An 18,199-nucleotide genomic window follows, 5' to 3' on the forward strand; every position below is an offset into this window, starting at 1 on the left:
AGTGAGCGAGTGTGTGAGTGAGTGAGGTCAGTACAGGACTCAGACAGTGAGTGCACATACCATGCCGTAGTAGTTGCTGTTCACCATGATGGGGCTTCTTCCTCTGAGGTAGACATACTCCTCCCACCAATCGCTGACCTGAGGGGAACATGCAGAGATGCTCAGCAACAACCACCTTTCTGCACTGCTCCAACATGGTGAACCGTACATGTATGGGGTACTGACATAGCTGGATGAGTGCTATAGGGGGTACTGACATAGCTGTATAAGTACTGTATGGGGTACTGACATAGCTGGATGAGTGCCATAGGGGGTACTGACATAGCTGGATGAGTGCTATAGGGGGTACTGACATAGCTGTATGAGTACTGTAGGGGGTACTGACATAGCTGGATAAGTACTGTATGAGGTACTGACATAGCTGTATAAGTACTGTAGGGGGTACTGACATAGCTGGATAAGTACTGTATGGGGTACTGACATAGCTGGATGAGTGCTATAGGGGGTACTGACATAGCTGGATGAGTGCTATAGGGGGTACTCACATAGCTGGATGAGTGCTATAGGGGGTACTCACATAGCTGGATGAGTGATATAGGGGGTACTGACATAGCTGGATGAGTGCTACAGGGGGTACTCACATAGCTAGATGAGTGCTATAGGGGGTACTGACATAGCTGTATAAGTACTGTAGGGGGTACTGACATAGCTAGATAAGTACTGTATGAGGTACTGACATAGCTGGATGAGTGCTGTAGGGGGTACTGACATAGCTGGATGACCTACAGGACGGTATATCTCCAGAAATGGGGTTGGGCAGCCCTGCTGTAAACAATAAGGCCCGCTGTCCAACCTTTTACGGGAATTTCCTTACCCAGTAAATATTCATCAGTATAAAATTATGTATTATTATTATTATTATTATTATTATTATTATTATTATTACTATCATTATTATTATTATTATTATTATTGTTGTCATAGCTGGATGAGTGCTATAGGGGGTACTGACATAGCTGGAAGAGTGCTGTAGGGGGCACTCACATAGCTGGAAGAGTGCTGTAGGGGGCACTCACATAGCTGGATGAGTGCTATAGGGGGTACTGACATAGTTTAATGAGTGCTGTAGGGGGTACTGACATAGTTGAATGAGTGCTATAGGGGGTACTCACATAGCTGGATGAGTGCTATAGGGGGTACTGACATAGCTGGATGAGTGCTATAGGGGGTACTCACATAGCTGGATGAGTGCTATAGGGGGTACTCACATAGCTGGATGAGTGCTGTAGGGGGTACTCACATAGCTGGATGAGTGCTATAGGGGGTACTGACATAGCTGGATGAGTCCTATAGGGGGTACTGACATAGTTGAATGAGTGCTGTAGGGGGTACTGACATAGTTGAATGAGTGCTGTAGGGGGTACTCACATAGCTGGATGAGTGCTATAGGGGGTACTCACATAGCTGGATGAGTGCTATAGGGGGTACTCACATAGCTGGATGAGTGCTATAGGGGGTACTCACATAGCTGGATGAGTGCTATAGGGGGTACTCACATAGTTGGATGCCCAGAGTGCCTTGAGCTTGAGGTACCACTGCAGCCGGGTGCCCAAGTTGTTCTCAAACTGTGTGGCCAGAGCAGTCATGCGCTGGAAGTCTGTGGTGCTCATGAGTGGCCGCACTGACTCCAGGTACTGAGAGATGGAAGGCGGGGGAGAGGAGAGACACAGCGTTTAGCTGGCTGCAGATTCACAAACGGGCACGATAAAATAGGATGTAATATTGTTGTCACATGACTTTACCAGGAGAAAACAAGAAGCCAAGCTCCACCTATCACAGATTACCTTGGTAAATACATTCCGTATGGTGCAGTATTTTGTATTGCTCCTTGTGGCTATAAGCAATTAATAAAATATAGTTCTATGTAAGTCCTCACTTCTCACATAGAATCCAGAGAGGAGCACTCCACTAATCAAACAATATGTTATTAACAACAAATAGAACAATGCATACAGTTATTGGTGGATAACTGGCCATACTGTCTTCTTATCTTAATGGATTGTGGAAGTACAGCCAACAAGGACCCACCAATGATAGTCCACATGATTGTTTTTCTTATTACAAACTTATCATGATTGGTGGAACTTCAGTCTGGTCATTAGGCAAAATGTGAAGGTATAATACTTATTTAATTCTGCTGTTAGCCTGGAAGAAGCCAGAATGTATCCACCAATCACCACCAGCTTTCTTCAAACTGTGTGATTGGTGGAGCTCCGCTGGAGGCAGTGTCACAAGATCCCCGTTCCTCAGACTCACCCTCTTGATTGTGTCCCTGACGGCAGGAACAGGCAGGTTTGGGAGAGAGGACTGGTAACTGTACAGCAAGGGCTCCCTGCCTGACAAGAGCTTAATCAGTACCTGAGAGAGAGAGAGAGAGACAGAGAGAGCTTGCAAATATAAACACGCCTCTGACTCCGCATTACATCACTAATCTGTTTTTATATACACTGCTCAAAAAAATTAAGGGAACACTTAATCATCACAGTGTAACACCAAGTCAGTTCAACTTCATGGATATCAATCTGTCCACTTAGGAAGCACAAGTGATTGTGAATCAATTTCACCTGCTTTGGTGCAAATGAAAGTGACAACAGGTGCAATGGAGATACAAAAGCAAGACAACCCCCAAAAAGGTCATGGTTTTGCATGTGGAGGCCACAGACTATTGCTCTCTCCTTATCCTTCCTGACTGATTCTTCTCTAGTTTTGTGTTCTGCTTATGTCCTTCTCACTACTGGTAGCATGAGGCGGTACCTGCAGCCCAATCAGGTTGCACAGGTAGTCCAGCGCCTCCAGGATGGCAGATCCATACATGCAGTCGCAAGAAGGTTTTCTGTGTCTCCTAGTGCAGTCCCAAGAGCATAGAGGAGATACCAGGAGACCGGCCGTTACACAAGGAGAGCTGGACCGGGCCGTAGAAGGGCATCAACCCAGCAGCAGGACCGGTATCTGCTCCTCTGTGTGAGAAGGAACAAGAGGAGCACTGCCAGAGCCCTACAAAATGACCTCCAGCAGGCTACTGGTGTGCATGTTTCTGACCAAAATGTCAGAAATACAGTCCATGAGGGTGGCATGAGGGCACGACGTCCTCTAGTGGGACCTGTGCTCACAGCCCAGCACAGTGCAGCTCGATTGGCATTCGCGAGAGACCACCAGACTTGGCAGGTCCACCATTGGCGCCCTGTTCTCTTAACAGATGAGAGCAGGTTCACACTGAGCACATGGGACAGGCGTGAAAGAGTCTGGAGATGCCATGGTGAACGTTGCCTGTAACCTGTAAGATTTTCAACTTGAATAAATCGTTCATCAAGATCTATGTCCCTTAAGTGTTCCCTTAATTTTTTGAGCAGTGTATATTATCATATTTTAGTTGACCAGGAAGTGTACGGTGTGAGGGCCAGAACAGGACGTGTACAGTGTAGGGGCCAGAACAGGAAGTGTACAGTGTGAGGGTCTAAACAGGAAGTGTACAGTGTGAGGGCCAGAACAGGAAGTGTATGGTGTGAGGGTCTAAACAGGAAGTGTACGTGTGAGGGTCTAAACAGGAAGTGTACAGTGTGACGGTGTGAACAGGAAGTGTACGTGTGAGGGTCTGAACAGGAAGTGTAAAGTGTGAGGGTCTAAACAGGAAGTGTACATGTGAGGGTCTGAACAGGAAGTGTACAGTGTAGGGGTCTGAACAGGAAGTGTACGTGTGAGGGTCTGAACAGACTCACCGCCCAGATTTTGGTGGTGATGGAGATTTTGCCATGCAGCTCAAAAATCCAGCGTTGATAGGAGAGCAGCAACTTCAGAAACAGGCGCATGGCCAAGATGAAGGAGAACCAAATGAGCGTGCCAAACAGCACTGCCACCACCACCATCTGACTCTGCACACTGAGAGACTCACTGACAGGGAGGGAGAGAGGGGGAGAGAGAGGGAGTGGGGAGAGAGGGACAGAGGGACAGAGGGAGACAGGGTGGGGAAGAGAGAGGGAGAGAGGGAGAGAGAGGGAGTGGGGAGAGAGGGAGAGAGGGAAGGAAGGGAGCTGGTCAATCCATGTCAATTTGGGAGCTGGCATGAGCTGGTCAACCAGTTAAACCATGTCAAGCTGGGAGCTGGTCTGAACTCGTCAACCAGCTACACGCTGTTTCAAAACCTAGCTTGAGCTGGTCAAACTATGTCAATGTGGGAGCTGGTCTGATCTGGTCAACCAGTTAAACCATGTCGAGCTGGGAGCTGGTCTGACAGTAGTGGTACCAGAATTCCCTACATCACTTCTGTGTAAAATAAAAGTGAAGTTAACAGCTAAACACTCCCGTGTGAGTTACCGTATTCCATCTGAACTACATTTTCATTTTATGAACACGGATAAAATCTAAAGAAACTGGGCGGGCCTATGAGCAAAGTGGGTGGGCCTGGCCCAATGCTATTGCGGCCTGAACTGGTCAACCAGCTACCAGCAGTTTAAAAACATCACTGGAGCTGTATTTTTCAGCAGGGAAAGCAAAGCAAGCAGGGGGGAGGGTATTACCTCACAGGCAGGTGCTCCTGGATTTTGGAGATGAGGCCCATGGACGGGTCTGAGCGTGTGTACATCGTCGCCAGAATCGCCACGACGACAAACAGCCAGGAGTACGGGCTGGCAGGGTACACGCCCGAAATAACGCTGTTCTGAGGAGAGAGAGAAAAAACATCAGCAAACGCAACAGACACACCTTTGGATCATATGATACGCCCATTAAATATCATACTTCCTTTAAATTCTGTCTGATTATGTTTCGGGAAAAAATTGCTAATTGTCCCATATCATTGAGGCTTTGACTACAGAAACAGGCAGGGAGATGTGGCTTCCAGCTAACGACTTTGTAAGGCGTGGTTGTAGCTAAATGTCTGGAAGAAATGGTCGTTTGCCAAATTGTAAGGCGTGGTTGTAGCTAAATGTCTGGAAGAAATGGTCGTTTGCCAAATCAATACAGAATCTACAGGTAAAACATTTACAGATGACTTATCTGCCCTCTGTTGACAGAGTGGAGCATTCAGACACAAAGAGCCAGGAAACCAGAGCTGGACATGCCATGACACACACACAGGCACAGAGTACTCACCCTTATGCGGATGAACCTCTTTCTCCAGGACCGCAGGCCAGAGAGGTACACCTGCCTGAGGGCCTCATGCGAGAGCTGCAGGTCGATGCCCTCTGGGGTGATAGTGAACTGGAACGCTACTGCCTGGTGCGCCTCCGCCATTCCTGCAGCACAGAATGTAGCATGTTAGCATACAGGGTACACCATTTCTGCAGCACAGAATGTAGCACGTTAGCCTACAGGGTACACCATTTCTGCAGCACAGAATGTAGCACGTTAGCCTACAGGGTACACCATTCCTGCAGCACAGAATGTAGCACGTTAGCCTACAGGGTACACCATTTCTGCAGCACAGAATGTAGCACGTTAGTCTAAAGGGTACACCATTTCTGCAGCACAGAATGTAGCACGTTAGCCTACAGGGTACACCATTTCTGCAGCACAGAATGTAGCACGTTAGCCTACAGGGCACACCTTTTCTGCAGCACAGAATGTAGCACGTTAGCCTACAGGGCACACCATTTCTGCAGCACAGAATGTAGCACGTTAGCCTACAGGGTACACCATTTCTGCAGCACAGAATGTAGCATGTTAGCCTACAGGAACACCATTTCTGCAGCACAGAATGTAGCATGTTAGCCTACAGGGTACACCATTTCTGCAGCACAGAATGTAGCACGTTAGCCTACAGGGTACACCATTTCTGCAGCACAGAATGTAGCACGTTAGCCTACAGGGCACACCTTTTCTGCAGCACAGAATGTAGCATGTTAGCCTACAGGGTGGACCCTTTCTGCGGCACAGGAAGTCGAACGTTAGGCTACAGGGTACACCATTTCTGTGGCACAGGAAGTAGCAGGTTAGCAAAAAAGCACGGGGATGGAAACAGTGCATTTCCCTGTTTCACTGGCATCTGCCTGGAACAGCACTGCAGGGCATTGTCCATTCATGCACAGGGAGAGAGTGACGAGGGCGAGGGGGCGTCAGGGCAGGGCAAGGAATGCCTGGACAATACACCCTCCGCCCCGACATCGAGAGAGAGAGGGGGGAGAGAGAGTGAGAGAGTGAGAGTGAGAGAGAGAGAGCTGAATAGTCACTCCTCTCCTCATCATGTGGTGACAAACACGGGTTCATCTTCAGACCCTTTGCTAGGGCACTCCAAATTGTGGTCAGGAGCATCCTGTTTCCTGCCATTATCCTTGAGATGTATCTAGAACTTGACTGGAGTACACTTGTGGCTAATTGAATTGATTTGACATAGTTTAGAAAGGCACACACCTGTGTATCTTAGGTCCCACAAGTCATAATGCATGTCAGGACAAAAAGCATGAGCCATGAACTCTCTGTAGACCTCCGTGTACAGGACCAGTAACCAGACAAGAAGGGCCATGTATTCACTTTGCCATTATGGGTTATTGAGTGTAGATTGATCAGCAAAAATGACAATTTTATCCATTCAGGATGAAATCTACAACACAATAAAGTGTGCAAAAGGTGAAGTGGTCAGAATATTATCTGAACCAAGACCCATCATTTATTTATTGGCCTCTGTACTCCCAAATGTGAGATTTGTCATTTTTAAAAATCACATGTGCTATTTAAGTTTGTATTTAAGTTGCGCTGGTTGTTCTTTCGGGAGCTCATTTTTCCCCGTGGTTGGTATGGTTTCGATTTGTCTTTAGTTTTAGGTCTTTCGGTGTTACCTTGTATTTTGGTCATTTTGCACGCATCCAGGCACCCCTTTACGTCACTGATTACTGATTTTCTCCCACCATTACTTATGTTTGTATTATTTGTATAATTTAAATACTTTTGTTGCGTCTATTCCTGCTTTGCCTTCCCAATTATTTGTTATGGCCTGAGCTGGTCGGTCGTGACTTTGATAAAGGGCATTTTTATACAGCAGTGATTCATGCATCATCCCCCATTTCAGGGCACCATAATATTTGGGACACAGCATTATGTCAATGAGAGTAGTCATGTTTAGTATTTTGTTGCATATCCTTAACATGCAATGACTGCTTGAAGTCTGTGATTCATGGACATCACCATGTGCTGGGTGTCTTCTCTGGTGATGCTCTGCCAGGCCTGTATTGCAGCCATCTTTAGCTCATGCTTGTTTCGGGGGATAGTCCCCTTAAGTTTGCTCTTCAGCATATGAAAGGCTTGCTCAATTGGGTTCAAATCGGCTGTTTGGCTTGGCAAGAATTGTCTATGAATTGTCTTTGAATAAAAAACCTTTGTTGCTTTAGCAGTATGTTTGGGATCAACGTCTTGCTGTAGGATGAACTGCCGGCCAATGAGCTGATGCATTCGCTTGAACTTGAGCAGAAAGGAGGTGTCTATACACTTCAGAATTCATCAGCAGTTATATCATCACTGAAGATAAGAGAGCCAGTAACTTCAGCAGCCATACATGCCCAGGCCATAACACCCCCACCACCGCGTTTCACAGAGGAGGTGGATCTTGGGCAGTTCCTTCTCTCCTCCATACTTTGCTCTTGCTATCACTCTGATATGAGTTCATCTTCATCTTCTCTGTCCACAAGACCTTTTTCCAGAACTGTGGTTGCTCTTTTAAGTACTTCTTGGAAAACTGTATTCTGGCCATCCTGTTTTTGCATCTTGGTTTGCGTCTTGCAGTGTAGCCTCTGTATTTCTGTTCATGAAGCCTTCTGCAGACAGTGGTCATTGGCAAAGAGAATTATTCTGTCATCAGCTGTGGAGGTCTTCCTTGGCCTGAAGTCCCTTTGTGATTAGTAAGCTCACCTGTGCTCTCTTTCTTCATAATGTTCCAAACAGTTGATTTTGTTAAGCCTAAGGTTTGGCTGATGTCTCTAACCGTTTATTCTTGTTTCTCAGTCTCATAATGGCTTCTATGACTTCCATTGGCACAACTTTGGCCCTCATGTTGATGAACAGCAATAATAGTTTCCAAAGGTGAAGGCTAGAGGACAGACCAAGTGCTGAGAGCTCTTTTTTACTTGTGTTAAGGAGGCAATTAAACACACCTGAGCAATTACGAACACCTGCGAAGCCATGTGTCCCAAACGTTACGGTGCCCTGAAATGGGGAGACTATGCATTAACACAGCTGTAATTTCTACATGGTGAAACCTAAATGTATAAAAATACTCTTTAATAAAACATGAACAGTATTACTTCTACAAGTACAATTCTCTCTCTCCCCTTCCGTCCATCTCTTTCTCTTTCCATCTCTTACCAAGCTAAAGTTACACCACACAAAGTACAGCTCTCACAGGAAAACAGTGGTCTCTCTCTTTCCCTGTCGCTCTGTCCCTCCTCCTCTTTAAAAAATTATTTCACGGCTCACCAGTCTGTTTTAGGAAGCTCTGATGATGGTGTATCGTGTGTACAACATGGACAAATTCTCTAGGCCTCTCCTTATCACATTGTGCTCGTAGAAAACTGCAAAGCTACCACTGTTTTTTTATGAACAATGGTTGGCATTTATACAACAAGAATACAACAATACAACAAGAATACAACAAGAAGTTGATTTGGTGAAATAAAGTGAATTCCCTGCTGAAAGGGGAAAACAGCTCAAGCTGGGTTTTGAAACAGCTGGTAGCTGGTTGACCAATTCAGACCAGCTCCCTGCTCAGTGTGGTTTGACCGGCTCAGGCTATGTTTTGAAACAGCTGGTAGCTGGTAATTTCAAGCAAGCCATAGATGGATTTTACACCAGGGCTTGAAACTCATTAGGCTCCTGGAGGTTTACTGTACCTCCAAAGTAGGGTTTCAGTTAATTGACTGCAGTGTACTAGGGCTGGAGCTCATAACACCTGCACACAGTCAGGATGCGTGTACACAGAGGTTCACACTGGACTTCAAGTGGGGAGACATTGGCTCAGGAGGTAAGCGCGATTGCCTGGCAGTCGGAGGGCTGCCAGTTCAATCTCCTGTCCTGGGTGTGTCAATATGTCCCTGAGCAAGACACCTGCTCCTGACAAGCTGGTGGGTACCTTGCATGGCAGCCAATCATTATTTTGCATAAATGCAGTCCATTTACCATTACCATTACCACAGGGGAATGTACCGAAGGGGTGTAGTGAGCAAGGCCCATCTCACCTGCCTTTCAGTGTAGCTGATAACACTCCAGCTCCCTGATAACACATACCCCACACTTCACCTGACAGCGAACACAGACAATAACGACTGGATATCTGCCAAATATCTCGCGCTCGCATTCAAATTGTTAAAAACGCGTTATATTGCCACTAAATACACTTGTAAATATGTACCCTGCATGCATATATGTGAATGAGCCCTGCCTTCAGGCATTTCCAGTGGAGGCTACACACAGACACATGATTAAAGTCTGACTGCAGGTCTGCACAGCGTTACTCAAAACAAACCTTACAACTGACTTTATACAAAGATATATTTCACATTTACTCTTTATCGCATCATGCAGTTCCGCAATGACCCTATCTTAACCCTTTCATTTTCCCAATTCCCTGTCTTACAACCTACACATACAGTGGGGTCCAAAAGTCTGAGACCACATTGAACATCTGGGATGTTTTTTTATGTAATCTCGGAAATATACAGAAGGTTTTAGGATTTTGAAAAATGCAAAACAAATTTTAAAAGTTTAAAAGCTTTGCAAGAACTACTCAAAGACCAAAGAAGAGCAAGGAGTGCAGCAAAATCCATAATCAACTGACCTCAACCCCACTGAACATTTATGGGGGCACTTGAAGACTGACAAAAGCTACGCTTTCAGTAACATCAGGAGATGCTCTTTGGAACATTGTTGTATAATGTTGGGATAACATGAATCATCAGGTTTTGCACAAACTTGTGCAGTCCATGCCAGCTTGAGTGCACTTTGCCATTAAAGCAAAAGGGGGACATACCAAATACTAAGAAATTCTGAATGTACATTTTTCAAAGATTCACTCAAATTACTGATAATATAATTTGCAATGAAAAAGTCTTGTATTAAATTAGAAAAGAATGCAAAATAGAAGCATTTTCACTGGTGGTCTCGGACTTTTGGACCCCACTGTATATTATGCCAAGAAACTTCATGTACAAGCTTACTGTTAAACATTATGAAAACCCACAAATATAACATTGAACTCAAACAGAAAGATCGGTCCATATCACAGCCACCTTTACCATACGCACTGGTTACCACAAATGTATCTAATTGCTCAGGGACTATCACCCACTGGCATGTGCTGGCTTTTCAACCACAGATATGCACTTCCGTGTTACAGCCTTACCTGATTTCCTGCACGTTTCTGCTCTCAAACTGGGCAGTACTTCAAACTCCAAACCAAATTACCCTCACTATAGTGTGCAAAAGGTAACAAACCTCAACTCAACAACTTTCTTCTACAGACACAACTGGACTCCTCGAGCCTCTCAACCCCGTCAAAGCTCAATTTAAGCAGCAAATCCTGCAGACCGAGTGCCAGACTGAGCCAGACCGAGTCTATGCTCTGTCTCCAACCCAACCTTTCCCTTAATTACTTTAATCTTTTCAGCCACTGTTTACAATGGGCTTGTTTTATCAGCTGCACTTGTGGAACTTCCCTTTCAGTGTAATAAAGCAGCACTCAGGTAACACACCAGCCAATGACTGGCCTATAGCAGACTGGCTCAGGAGCGTGACTGGGACCCAGAAGGTTGGTGGTTCAAGCCCTGGTGTAGCCACAATGAGATCAGTGCAGCTAACGGCCCCTGCTTAGTCTAACCAACTGTGTCGCTTTGGATAAAATGCGTCAGCTGGAATGTAACTGCCAAAATAAAGGACACACTTGAAGTCCTCCACAGTACACTCAAGGCTGGAGCTTCCAGCCTACCACAGGTTGTTGGTTGTTGGACGGTGGGATGTTGTGGGTGCACATCTGACAGGCACTTCTGCAAATGGGGGCAACTGTGGCTGAAATGACATACCCCTCTACTGGGACCTGAAGTGCAAGAGAAGGGCAACTCTGAAATGTGACGACGAAGAATGAGCTGGCAGCCCAAATTCACACAGAAGGATAATTTAGTTGTTGAAAACTTCCCAGAGCTATCAGGATACCATCACTGGGCTTTCCTCAATTTTGGCAGGTCCCTGTAAGTCAGCTCAATATTTTAAAAAATGAGCGCAGCTGCTACATAGCACACTAAACAAGCATGGTATATGTGATATATATATGATATATGTGGGAACAACATAAAACATGTTCAAAAATATCTAAATTTCTGCTCTATTAAACTGAACAAGTAGGCTACTAGTAAAAATAGCATGCTGTCAGGGAAAGAGAATTAGCAAGACAATAAAGACAATAAAATGCAACCAAACAGGTCTACCACCGCTGAAAAAAGGCCACAAGAACTCGCTCTACATGGTTGCAGACTACACAGACAGCTTGTGGCAAAAAAAAGTTTCCAAATGCTCCTTGTCAACAGAAACTTGTTTAACTTGCATCCAAAAAAATGTGAACTCAAACGCCCCAACGAGGGTGGGGCGTTTGTATGCGGACAGTTGTATGAAAACAATGGGACACTAAATTAACAGACGCAAAGAAATATATATTTTAGATATAAAACATATTTATACAAATCAGTAGGATATCACTTTACATGTGTTATAGAAAAGTGTGGAATAATATGCTAAGTATGATTTGTTTTCAATAGTATATACTTTTCTGCGTCTGCATAGAGCTAAGAAGGACTATAGTCAAATGATAAATCAATGTAGGTATGCTAGGCATTACTTGTGAAGACGTCATCAACAATGGAGAAAAACATGACTCTCATAAAGGTTCACATGAACTAAACAGCTGCGCGAACTAACTAAGAGTTAAAGCCGTCACCCGAACATCATTAGCTAGTGTGTTACCGGGTTTGCGAGCTGCTGGTTCGCTGGGGCATTCTTTCATCTATCACTAAAGGTGGCCAAAGTCAATCAATGCATGAAAGACCTCGCATTTGATGGATACATTGGAAGCATACTATATTTGGCAGAGGTTTCGCAAACAAACGTTCTTATTTGTATATATTGTTTTGTTTTGTTTTACCTGGAAGTGCGAGTTAGGTGGGTAGGATTAAACCGCGGCAACAAGCTTCGCTTACTGGGTTATCCGGATCAATCGACTGATAGGTGACAAAGTATTTATGTCTAACACTGATTTTAGAATGACGAAATCAACAGATTATAAATTATAATAAGCCAAAACTAAACTTGTGGTTTATTTGATTTTCACGTGTATTTTGCAACACTTGAATCTCAGACAGGGCTAAGCATACAATTAATATCCTCATTGTAGTTTTAGATTATAGCTGTAAGGCTAAACATGATGCTGATACTGCACACGCTACCGCGCTAACTATAAATTTGAGACTATTTAAAAGGAAAGTGCATAATTCCAAAATAGCACAAGCACTCGTTTACCGCGTCGACGCACGAATAGTTAATATGTAACTACACTGGAATAATGTACAGCACACTCTCGATATCATATAGCATATACCTACCTAGCCTACAGCTCTTAAACACCAAACACACGACAACTAAAACCCCCACCATTTATACTGAATAAGCACGCACGCTTCTTTGTTATTAATACACGAATAATTTACCAATATATCGTTCATCAAAATGACTCCAGAATCTTTAACGTTACGTTGCCATGCCCTAAAACCACACCTACACACACAAAATGTAGGCTATAGGTCAAACATAAAGTAAGATAAACACCTGACACGCAGTCCGTGATGGAAAAGCAAATACGGTTTGCAATTTTAAAGCGAATACCTGAAAACTCGTGGAAATGTCGACAATGATATCAGACGCTATTGGTGTACCGAGCGAAACTCGGGGGTCTCCTCTTTGCGCTGCTGGTTCCGGCGGTGTCCGTGTATCCACTGGGATCAAAGCCCAAGCAGCCTGACAATAATGTTCAAGTGCAGCTGCCGGGTGGAGTTTCAGATTCTATAGGGACAACCGGGGCGTAATCATGTGACACTGAAGACGTCACACACAAATTTAATGTATTCTTTCATTCAGTGTTTCACTACTGTCCGTGTAGCCTGTGGCGATGTAAAAAAACAAACGAAAATTTTTTTTTTTTTTAATTCAATGCTAAAGATTATGAATTGGAATTTGAAAATAATATTTTTTATACAGATATACCATATTTAGAGCTTGATTATTTACATGCAGCCTATTTATTTTAAGAGAATGTCTATTCTACTCTGACTTTAATGGCCAACAGGTAGCCTACCTCCACGGTTGTGTTATAAACAAACATAATTTACTTAAAAACAATAAAGGTATGAAAAGGTAAGTGAAAAGCTAAGTATATTCTCTTGGTTTTAATTGAAATATGTCGTAGTTTAACAATTGTTTGAGAGCAGTTTTCAATTCCTCTGAAATTAGAAATCCTGTCCAATCAAGCATAGCTTTTAATATAACATTTATAATCCCAATATTTACATAGGAAATATAAAATCAAGAAAACAGGTAAGTAACATTCATTCTGCTTTATTCAACTGAGAAACTGAACGATGGTTTAATCCTGAAATCGATCCTGTAACGCCCACTTCAGTAAGATGTGGGAATCGTCTATTGGACAGACTCCTCAAATATTGGCTAGCTGCTAAACAGAAAGTGAACTAGAAAAACTAAACTCCGTGACAGTCCTCCAACTGTTTTATACAAATTACACACGCTGCGGGGATAAATCTAGAAAATGTGTGGCGGGGAAAACTAATGTTGCGGGGAGAAAGAGCACGCGCACACAGTGTTTAGAAAAGCGGGAATAGGTTTGGGCTGCGCTCGCGGACGGGAAGAGATGGTTGCAATCGCGTAAAGGAAAACTTTCCAGCTAGTATCAGTGAACGCTTTCCTTGTTGTACCGCCTTAACTCCGTCCCTGTTGCTACGTAAAGGTCCTTTAGTTATTTTCCTGCTTATGAATTTGGATGTTAATGAACACAGGTAATGTAATGTCAGTACAACAAATAGGATCTTAAAACATGCCCCTAAATGACATTAGAGGAGATGAAAGAAAACAGAGTAGTTTTAAACACAAATGCATGGAACAGGAATGGCTAGAGAACGCTATCGCCGCCAAGAACATCACACCCAAAACGCCATTTTCAAAGTTTATTATTATAATCATAATAATGTGATCGGTTTTTGACCAGCTGTCATTGTTTTCTTATCACAGGCAATAATAGTAATAATAGTGCACTTTCATGATTTTATTATAATACACATTTGTTCATTAGTATTACTTTTTCCCCCAATTTTTTCAATATTACTAAGAAATGAATTGTTCTACTGTGCGTGGGGGGCGGGAAGAGTACATTTGTCCGGAATAATCAACAATGATAATCATAAAGTGAATACAATGGCGCTAAAGACATGGTTTATGATAACTATACAATGGGGAGTTGAGCATAGAGTGTATACAGTTGAGGGAGTGGGTGGGGGGTGGACTGAGGTATATTTAGTGGTGGTGGTGGTGGTGGTGGGGCAGGGCAGCGGTGGGGGGGTTGGGTATATTTAGTGGTGGTGGTGGGGGGGGGGGGAAGCGGACACTGAGCAGGAACAGAAAAAGTAGATCTTGAACAGTGGCATTCAAATTTACACACAAACTATGCCAGGATTGTAGCTTTTCTTCATGTATATTCATGCACACATACACATACTCACACACACCCACACACACACACACACACACACGCACACACAACCTGTCATTCAAGTTTCTAAAACCGTCGTTTTGCCTTCCTTATGCTTCTTGGGAGGAGGAATGTGTGTGTGTGTGTGTGTGTGTGTGTGTGTGTGTGCATACATGTACGTGCATGTGTGCCTTTATGTGCCTTTACCTGTGCTTGTATGTGTGTGTGCCTTTATCTGTGATTGTCTGTGCGTGCGTGTGTACATGAATAAAGGTTTCAAAACCAACAGTTTAAACAGAATGTATTTAACTGTATGACGACAAATTATTGACACTACAATGCAAATTCAATTAAGTAAATTTTTTTTAACAGAAAAATGTCCTTTAATCAAAACTGTGCATTGTAATGTTTCTACATTTGTTTTCTTTGTCGCATAAAGTAACTTGAAATAAATATTTAATTTAATAACAAAGCAGGTGTGATTTTTACTTTAAAGTACAGTATGATGTTCTTTTCTGTAAATGCTAACTGTATTCAACTGATAAAATGACATGAAATGTTTAGATTCATAAGCTAAGAATTAATAGCCTGTCCCATTGCGTGTAGCTTACGAAGGTTATGGCTTAATGCTCAGACAGTACCATAGCCCTGAAAAGCATGTAAACCTTGGGGGCAATTTAAGATCAGAAAATAAAGACCTGCTCTAGAAAACATTGGCTACAGAAACACAAGGAAATGAGAAACAATATATTTCAGCACATATCGGGTTAATTCCCGGATGGGATTGTGGGTTCTGAATTATTGTACCGTACTGAGACTCCAACAATAAAGACCGTTGTATGAAATGGTTATGAGAACATATAGGGAATGTACACCACTGTAACTCCTTGAGGACGTGTCACAGTTGTGTGGGTACTACAGGAGTGCTGTCACGTCATGCTGAGATAGGGCAGGGACAGGGCCAGTTTGGATATTCCTGGTGCACGGGTAACATTTTAAAATGGCCGACGAGGAAGCCGAAGGAGGCCCTTCTTTGTTGTAAGTGCTCTACGTGGAGACTATGGAAAAGCAGCCCATGTCGGGGTGTGCCAGGGACAGCCAATGGACAAAAAAAGGAGGAGAAGTTACTTTTAATTTGCGTACAGTTTTCTTTTTAGGACAGTGCATTCCAGTTTTTGAAGACCTGTGCCATGAAAGAGAGAACCCACCAATGAACGCAGGTTCTCTTGAAATGAAGTCGATGTGTGAATACTGCTTACGTAAGGGAATCGTTCACAGAGAATCGTATGTTGTTCACATCCATAGTCCCATAGTCCTCTGTGTTGGGCAACATTTTCACAGACTGAAATGAACAGGTACAGTGTATTTGTGTGTGTGTGTGTGTGTGTGTGTGTTCTCATATCATCCTAATGTTATTTTCAAGTGTTTTAAATTTCATGGAAGATTTTTTTTTTTTGGGGGGGGGGGGGGGGACTTCACAAGCATAGATAAAATTGTTAATTGTATGTGTGTCTTTCTCAATGATAAACTAAATGGGGGCAAAGACAAAATAAAAAAATGTAGCTGGAAGATTTTTGCAGCATTAGTTTCTAAAAAGTAAGAAAAAATAAACTCCTCTATTTCAGCAGATTTGGCTCCATTTCCCACTGGCATTTTGAGGCTGGCTTCACCACTACAACAACCAAACCTGTCCATCAAACGATTCCCATTCCGATAGCTTTTTTTCCCTCGATCCTCAGTTCCGTTATTTTCACCAACAACCTCCTTAAAATAAATAAAATAAATATAAATTAAATATATAAATATTTTAAAGTGTTTTAGACATTCACTTGGTTAGCTTTTTACCACATTTTCTTCAGCAACATTTTGTTTGTAGTCACAACATGAAGAAAAGCAACCAGAAAGAGTTGAGCTCTGTTTTTCCAGAACATTCTCCCTTTCTCACTTTGTAAAAGTCTCCAGTCTGAGTCAAAGTCTCTCTTTATTTCATGGGCTCTCAACAGGCTCCAGGTTCCCAAGCTCCTCACCTTGGTACCCCAGGAACCAGGTGCATCTTGATACACCTTGGTCCAGCAGGAGCTCCCTTGGAGAGTGCACCAACCTGATTGGTCCCTTCCAGTACTTTTGGGCAGGCAGTTTGGTTTTGCAAAGACCACCCTGGACCTTGATTGAGATTGAGTGTGCTGAATCATAGTTAAACTGATTAAACTAGTTTGGTGAGATTCATACTCAAATTATGCTATTTGCAGTGTTTAATCATCTTGATTGACGTTTCATGGCTTAACTTCATTCTTTACACAAGTCCTTTTGACCAGTTAGAAAGACAAATCTGAAGTTCAGATATTACTTTCTTTGCCTTCCTGATAATTTAATGTTTCACTTTTTGGTGTTCAATGGTTGGTGTACAATTACTTAAATTGTTGACCAAGTCAGTGGGTTTAACTGTTAATCATTTTTTCTGAGTGGCTATAGTAATTACCATATTGAAGTACCATCGAGAAACCAAAGTTAATGTGACAATTCCTGTGCACTTCTCTTGGTTAGGTGCTTAATTGTGTTTCATTAAACACTTTCATGTCAGTTGCCGTTCTTCACCGGCTGCCACAGATTTTGAAGTGATAACAGTTGGTCAGATAACAGTTGATAGGTCAGACTTGATTTTCGACTTCCCGGGAGTGGCCTCTTCTCTCTGAGAGTTATTCCAGTTTCACTGGGGCGGATTGGGGACCATGAGTGGATGTCCTCCCCTCTGGAAGGAGTGGCAGCAGTGAACGGTCACACGAATCCAGCTTTAATCCGGCTTGAGACGTGACCTCTACTCACCCAGGAGGGGTGCCAGTTTGTAAAACAGCAAAAAAAAGTATTTGAAAGATATTTTTTAGTATCCCTGGGGCAGGCGTATTTGTATCTAGCAGCATTAACAGACTGTTTAGCATGCATTTCATAGGCTGGATGGTGCTCTGTATCCGGCCCTCTAGTACTTTGGACAACATTAGCGCTACGGTTTGTGTCTTCCCCAGTGGATAAGCGTTAGTTTTCATATTTTAATTGTTCATTGATTAGTTTGTCTTCCAGAAGTTGTTATTGTAAAGAGTAGAACAAATCCACAAATGTTGCACCTTCCATTTAATATTGCATTTCCGTGTTTGGGCTCTTCTCAGGCGAGGCATTACATACGTGGTGTTTGGAATGACCCAAAAAAAAAAAGAAAAAAGAAGCAACTCTTCCGTTGAGCGTAAAACCACACTTCTGCTCTGGGGAGGGGTGGGGTACAGGTTTTCTCCGTGTGAAATGTGTGCGATTGTTTTCCGGTGTTTTCCACGAGGAGCGGGCGTGAGCCTCCCGCTCACGGCTGGGACTGCGGCGTCCCGTTGGAGGAGAGCAGTCTGCCCCGGTCTTTCTCCGAGCCTCTGCGCTGGA

At 43.4% G+C, this 18,199-nt stretch overlaps 2 protein-coding genes across 2 annotated transcripts in view; both read right to left on the bottom strand.

Annotated features, from left to right (window-relative positions):
- Window positions 1-13,046, bottom strand: part of cpt1a2b (carnitine palmitoyltransferase 1A2b) — a 28,303-nt gene extending 15,257 nt beyond the window's left edge. Inside the window, exons 1-7 of the mRNA XM_061223514.1 lie at window positions 12,907-13,046; window positions 5,149-5,291; window positions 4,575-4,714; window positions 3,777-3,948; window positions 2,317-2,418; window positions 1,557-1,694; window positions 61-138 (exon numbers count right to left, since the gene is read on the bottom strand). Coding sequence (XP_061079498.1) covers window positions 61-138; window positions 1,557-1,694; window positions 2,317-2,418; window positions 3,777-3,948; window positions 4,575-4,714; window positions 5,149-5,289 — 771 coding nt within the window. The 5' untranslated portion in view covers window positions 5,290-5,291; window positions 12,907-13,046. The remainder of the gene's footprint in view (window positions 1-60; window positions 139-1,556; window positions 1,695-2,316; window positions 2,419-3,776; window positions 3,949-4,574; window positions 4,715-5,148; window positions 5,292-12,906) is intronic.
- A 2,078-nt stretch (window positions 13,047-15,124) lies between these two features.
- The window catches only part of brsk1b (BR serine/threonine kinase 1b), a 36,563-nt gene continuing 33,488 nt past the window's right edge, over window positions 15,125-18,199 (bottom strand). Inside the window, exon 19 of the mRNA XM_061225182.1 lies at window positions 15,125-18,199. This exon is cut by the window's right edge and continues 168 nt beyond it. Within this exon, the coding sequence (XP_061081166.1) occupies window positions 18,126-18,199 (74 nt within the window). The 3' untranslated portion in view covers window positions 15,125-18,125.

The sequence above is a fragment of the Conger conger genome, chromosome 16 (genome assembly GCF_963514075.1).
Source record: "Conger conger chromosome 16, fConCon1.1, whole genome shotgun sequence".
NCBI lineage: Eukaryota > Metazoa > Chordata > Actinopteri > Anguilliformes > Congridae > Conger > Conger conger.